General features: G+C 36.1%; 1 protein-coding gene across 2 annotated transcripts in view; it reads left to right on the forward strand.

The window, feature by feature from the left end:
* Positions 1 to 7,500, forward strand: part of LOC113824313 (galactosylgalactosylxylosylprotein 3-beta-glucuronosyltransferase P) — a 25,468-nt gene that overhangs the window by 7,219 nt on the left and 10,749 nt on the right. The window contains exon 1 of one of the 2 annotated variants that reach the window (XM_070144894.1): positions 6,460 to 6,922. The exons of the other annotated variant lie outside the window; for it this stretch is intronic. Coding sequence (XP_070000995.1) covers positions 6,861 to 6,922 — 62 coding nt within the window. The 5' untranslated portion in view covers positions 6,460 to 6,860. Of the gene's footprint in view, positions 1 to 6,459; positions 6,923 to 7,500 lie in introns of those variants that run through there. 2 annotated transcript variants of the gene reach the window in all.

The following is a 7,500-nucleotide window of genomic DNA, read 5'->3' on the forward strand; positions in this document are numbered from 1 at the left end:
AGAAAACGGAATGCGGGTTAAAGAAAACGGAGTGCGGGTTAAAGAAAACGGATTGCGGGTTAAAGAAAACGGAATGCGGGTTAAAGAAAACGGAGTGCGGGTTAAAGAAAACGGAATGCGGGTTAAAGAAAACGGAGAGCGGGGTAAAGAAAACGGAGTGCGGGTTAAAGAAAACGGAGAGCGGGGTAAAGAAAACGGAGTGCGGGTTAAAGACAACGGAGTGCGGGTTAACGAAAACGGAGTGCGGGTTAAAGAAAACGGAGTGCGGGTTAAAGAAAACGGAGTGTGGGTTAAAGAAAACGGAGTACGGGTTAAAGAAAACGGAGTGCGGGTTAAAGACAACGGAGTACGGGTTAAAGAAAACGGAGTGGGGATTAAAGAAAACGGAGTGCGGGTTAAAGAAAACGGAGTGCGGGTTAAAGAAAACGGAGTACGGGTTAAAGAAAACGGAGTGCGGGTTAAAAAAAACGGAGTGGGGATTAAAGAAAACGGAGTGCGGGTTAAAGAAAACGGAGTGCGGGTTAAAGAAAACGGAGTGCGGGTTAAAGAAAACGGAGTGCGGGTTAAAGAAAACGGAGTGCGGGTTAAAAAAAACGGAGTGGGGATTAAAGAAAACGGAATGCGGATTAAAGAAAACGGAGTGCGGGTTAAAGAAAACGGAGTGCGGGTTAAAGAAAACGGAGTGCGGGTTAAAGAAAACAAAATGCGGGTTAAAGAAAACGGAATGCGAGACAAAGAAAACGGAGTGCGGGTAAATAAAAAACGGAGTGCGGATTAAAGAAAACGGAGTGTGGGGTAAAGAAAACGAGGGGCGGTTCTCGTATCGTATGTCAGGCGGGTAAAGTGACCCACCCTAACCACAGTGAGGGTAACGAATGCACAGACAAACTGAATCAGTGTGTATTCCCGCGTATCCTAGGCTGTGGTCGTTCTATCAACACTATAAACTTTTTCTCACATGTGAAAGCAGAAAACTATTCGTGGTAAAAAAAAAAAAAAATTACCAAAAGCAATAGAAGTGTGCAAAGCAATTTGCGATTCTACAATTTTCTGAGATATATCACGATATATACAACGCCTTTTTTGTGTGTTAGATAGAAACAAGTGGAACTTTTTAAAAAGAAAAAAAAAAAACGTGTTATTAGAGAGAAAAATAACAAAAATGGGTATTGTTTTTCCATAATAAATGACAGTGCATTTATTCTGTCTTCCAACCTGTACAAGTATAAAGAGGTGACATCCACAATAGCGAAGCATTAACAATGATAATACTGCAAATATCATTATAATAACAATAATAATGGTATTATAACTTAAAACAATGATAGTTATAGGCACAATAGGGGTGATAACAATAGTGATGCAATGAAAAGGAACAATGATAATGACGATAATATTAACAAAAATGATAGTTATATGTATATATAACCATTCCCACACACCCCTACACATGCAGTCACACGAACATAAACACACACAAACAAACATACACACATACACACACACACGTGCACACACGCACACCTACACATGCACTCACACAACATACACACACACACACAATCATACACACACACACGTGCACACACGCACACCTACACATGCACTCACACAACATAAATACACACTTACACACACATACACACATATACACTCACACTTACACACACATATACTCACACTTACACACACACACACACACATGCACTCACACGAACATAAACACACACAAACATACACACACACACGCACACCTACACATGCACTCACACACAAATATAAATACACACGCACATACACATGCACTCAGACAAACATAAACACACACACACACCTACACATACACTCACACACACATAAACACACACACAAACATAAACTCACACGCACCAAACAGACCTACACATACACACACACAAACATAAACACACACACCTACACATACACTCACACAAACATAAACACACACACCTACACATACACTCACACAAACATAAACACACACACCTACACATACACTCACACAAACATAAACACACACACAAACATAAATTCACACGCACACACACCTACACATACACTCACACAAACATAAACACACACACCTACACATACACTCACACAAACATAATCACACACACCTACACATACACACAAACATAAACACACACACCTACGCATACACTCACACAAACATAAACACACACCTACACATAAATTCACTCACACAAACATAATCATACACCTACGCATCAACTCACACAAACACAAACACACACACCTACACATACACTCACACAAACATAAACACACACACCTACACATACACTCACACAAACATAAACACACACACCTACACATACACTCTCACAAACATAAACACACACCTACACATAAATTCACTCACACAAACATAAAGACACACACCTACACATACACTCACACAAACATAAACACACACCCCTACACATACACTCACACAAACATAAACACACACATACACTCACACAAACATAAACACACACACCTACACATACACTCACACAAACATAAACACACACACAAACATAAATTCACACGCACACACACCTACACATACACTCACACAAACATAAACACACACACAAACACTCAAACACATACACTCATACAATCATAAACACACACACACCTACACATACACTCACACAAACATAAACACACACCTACACATACACTCACACAAACATAAACACACACACACACACACACATACACAAAGACCTTATCTGCAGCGCTTCAAGCCCTGTGCGCCCGCCAGCCCCTTACATACGTTCTCGAGATGCCGGTCCGGTCCTCCAAGATGTCCCAAGTGTCTCTGAACAAGGTCTATATAAGTACTTGTAATGATATAATCATTATTGACAATAATGATTATATCATTATTGTCAATAATAAAGGAATTATCATGGAAATCATCATAATTACCTGAATTTATGTTAAAATCCTCATAATTACCCTTCAAAAGCGAAAAGGTTTTTATTTTACTACGTTTCTCTCAAAAGGCTGTAATACGCTAGATTTTGCCGTTTTTTTTCGATTTTTGGGATTTAATTGCTTCTGGCCTTTATTTCATTATAAATGGACTGAATGATAATTATTATCATCATTATTGCAGTTATAATGATTATTATGCTAATCATTATTGCTATTTTTATCATTATAACTATTTATATAATGATAATAGCAATAATAGACCTTGTCTCTGAATATGAGCGAGTGTCCGAACAGACCAACTTTCACACCCAAAAAAAAAAAAAAATAAAAATAAAATAAAAATAAAAAAATAAATAAATAAATAAAAAAATAAATAAAAAAAAGGGTTTCTTTACATGAATGAGAAATGATACGATTAATGGCAATTGAGATTTGGATGGGTTGCCCCCCCCCCCCGATGGCAGGTCACGTGACAGAATTATGGGTTAGGATTCGTTGTTCTAGAAATTTGAATTTTAGTTTCGTTCGGGTGTTACTTGACTGACTTCCATTTTATAAATAGTAAAGGATAATATAATGATCATAAGGGTAAATATAATGGATAATGATGATAACAATGGCAATAATAACAAGGATAAAAATAAAGGATAATAATAATGACAATAATAATAGCAATGACAATGGCAGTGATGATAATAATTATGATAAAATAGTACATAAAACATTGTGATTGTTCATTAACTAAGCCGACTATTCCTGCTTCATTTCGATAGTAGATATCGATAGGAATCTCTTTGATACGAATTGTTTGAACATATAAACTGGTTCTAGAAAAAACTATTCGTATTTTTACTTATTATTTCAATTACAGTAATCATAATCATTCTTACTTTACTTATTTCAATTACAGTAATTATAATCATTATTATTATCATTATCATCAATATTACTATCTTTACTGTCATTATTAATATCATTATCATAGATTATTAACATCACTTATGTGATAAACAAAACAAAAAAAAGAAGAAATATTTAAGTAAGTCTGGAGCTTCATTCGCAGGATCAGTTTCTACCAATCAAAATATCAACATATTAGAATGTATTGCTCTGCTCAAAAATAAATGTAGTATATTCGTTATTCTTGTAAATTCTTGTTTCTTATTAAATGATAAACAGTCTCCTTTTTTCTCATTAAATGATAATTATAAATCAAAAATACATGTAATATATTCATTATTCTTGTAAATTCTTGTTTCTTATTAAATGATAATGATAAACAGTCTCCTTTTTTCTCATTAAATGATAATGATAAATTAAAAATACATGTGGTATATTCATTATTCTTGTAAATTCTTGTTTCTTATTAAATGATAATGATAATCAGTCTCCTACGAGTTTAAAGATAAATCTGTCATGTAAAGAAATTCAATTGGTTATTTATTACCCATTTATCAATGCTGCCTATATTGTCAATTGCATAACGTTTTATTGACTCTTTTGAACCTAAAAAGTACCTTTCTGCATAGTTCTATACCATTTTAACATGCGTTTCATTAGAAAATATTTTTAAATACTTAAATGGCCAAATGAATTACAAAAAATACAAAAAGTATTTGGGACTTATCTCTCTCTCTCTCTCTCCCCCCTTCTTTCCCTTTCTCTTCCTCTCTACATATATTTTTTTCTCTATTTCTCTCTTTCTCTTTCTCCTCCCTCTCCCTCTCCCTATATATATATATATATATATATATATATATATATATATATATATATATATATATATATTATCTTTCGTTTTTTATGCCTCTGCAAAGTCTGTAGCCCCTCTGAACGCGACACTTTTCAAATATTTTTCATGTATATTTCAGATAAAAGATATAAGGCTTTATCTGCATTGCCTGATACTTGTAATCATTTCAAATCTGTGGGAGGAGCATCGACGTTGTCGGGCGTACGAAAAACCATCGGGTCAAAGTATCGTACAGCTTGAACAAAACCAGAGCCCTTTTATCCGCCGACAAGGAAGAGGCGCGCTACACTTTCCTATGACTCCGCCCCTATTTATGGGGGCGGAGTCATATTTCAACAAGTGCACCTGGCTGATGAGCGCGCGGAGAGCTTCTGCCAATTTGAAACTAGAAGAATATAGGAAGTTCAAATTTGATGCTACACTGTATGATGTATGATGTGTGTGTGTGTGTGTGTGTGTGTGTGTGTGTGTGTGTGTGTGTGTGTGTGTGTGTGTGTGTGTGTGTGTGTGTGTATATATATATATATATATATATATATATATATATATATATATATATATATATAATGTGCATGTGCGTGTTTCATTTCACATTGGTTATGGGGATATGCATCGTAATAATAAAACATTCTACGTCTATGATTATGATATGATTCTAAGAATTAGACAACGGTTGGGCAATTTGGGAAAACATAAACAACAATTAAGTTATAACCCATAATTCTATGTGATGTGGCATCATGTTTACTCTACATAGGTAAAATTTGATATAAGTCATGAAGGCTAAATGTGGTAAGCATTAGTAACGTGTCCCAGTCCTATGATACTGACTTCGGTAGGATGAATCTTCAAAATAATTCTGTGCCGCTATACTACCTTATAGACTCAAAAATATAAAGGCTGAAAAAAAACGGAGCAGTATAATTCACTTTTGAAGAACAGATGTAATAAGAACAAGGGAAAAGGTAACATTCCGTCTGAATCTGAGAAATACAGGTGTTACCACAGCCTTGAGAGGCGGTTGGGTGGACGTGTGTGCATTGAATGTGTACATACATACATACATACATACATACATACACACACACACACACACATATATATATATATATATATATATATATATATATATATATATATATATATATATGTATATATATATGTATGTATATATATATATATATATTTTTTTTCTTTCTTTCTTTTTTTTGCCTATTTTTTGAACGTCGGAAAGGTTGGCGAAAATAGGTTAAGAGAGCATTTATTTTCAGGAGTATATATACATTCTCTCTGATTACGGTCTAACTGAAACACATGCTCACCAACCACATGCGCGGAGAGAGAGCGGGTACGAGATCAGAACGAGAACCAGAACCAGAATCAAATAACTTATTTAGCTAAATATAATACACCAGCAGGAATACGACATATAACATGGCTGAGTCCTCCAGGAGTGAGGCTCCCTTAGGAAAGCCCATATTATATAGTATAAAACAAGAAAAAAGTGTTTGATCGAAAGAGGAATCAGGACATAATATAAGTAAACGAATAAGACAATTACCGAATGATAAAGGAAGAGAGGAGAAGAGGGAGGAGGTAATCAAATTCTTCTTTTACTCATCCTTTCTAAAACCGTTCGTCACTACAGCTGGCGTAGACTTTTTTTTTATCAATCTATTTCCATTTTTTTTCGAACTCCAAGTGCGCAAGTGTGCGGTAAGTTGTACAATAGTCCACAGACCTTGTTAAAGCAAAGTGATTAGCAGGGAACTACGATGATCCTGACAGCGATAAGACCAAAACGTTGAGAACATAACGGAAAACTAGGTCGAAAATTCCGAGACTTCGAACCGAACTCGGGTGATAACTGAAATGAAAATGATGGAAAAAATATGATGTAAACCGCACGTCACAGTCACACGTGTAGAGGTGTCTGGACTAAACCTCACGTCACAGTCACACGTGTAGAGGTGTTTGGACTAAACCTCACGTCACAGTCATACGTGTAGAGGTGTCTGGACTAAACCTCACGTCACAGTCATACGTGTAGTTTTTTTTGTTTTGTTTTGTTTTTTGACTCATTTCTGCTAGTTCTTCGTCAATTATTTCAAACGGAGAGAAGTGTATTACGATGACAGACTGTGCTGAGAGCCACGAATCCCACCGAGGACCGTGCAGTTTTGCAACGAATAGGTTAGTAATCAAGACGAGGCAATATGAGAGGGAGCGAACGAAGGAATAGGAAGAGAGAGAGAGAGCGGGAAGGGGAGAGAGAGAGAGGGAAAGGGAAAAGGGAGAGGGAGAGGGAAAGGGAAGAGAGAGAGAGGGAAAGGGAAGAGAGAGAGAGGGAAAGGGAAGAGAGAGAGAGAGAAGGGGAAGAGAGAGAGAGAGAAGGGGAAGAGAGAGAGAGAGAGAGAGAGAGAGAGAGAGAGAGAGAGAGAGAGAGAGAGAGAGAGAGAGAGAGAGAGAGAGAGAGAGAGAGAGTGCATGTGTAATTAAGCTGTATCTGTATCACATTGCTAAAATATGCGCAGCAAGGTTATTCTCAATATCTATTGTTATATTCTACAAACATACAAGTTATTTAAATAATAATACATATTTACCACAAACAGATAATCTGACACTTACACATATGCTCATACGGTATGCATATACGCTTGTTCACTGCTTTACCTGTTTTTCCTCTTTGCCAAACGAGACATGCCAATGACGTGTTTTTTTTTCCCCTTTCGCAAGAGCTTATGTATTTCTGCTGCACCTTTTTTTCT

This window comes from Penaeus vannamei, chromosome 33 (assembly GCF_042767895.1).
Source record: "Penaeus vannamei isolate JL-2024 chromosome 33, ASM4276789v1, whole genome shotgun sequence".
In the NCBI taxonomy this organism is placed as follows: Eukaryota; Metazoa; Arthropoda; class Malacostraca; order Decapoda; family Penaeidae; genus Penaeus; species Penaeus vannamei.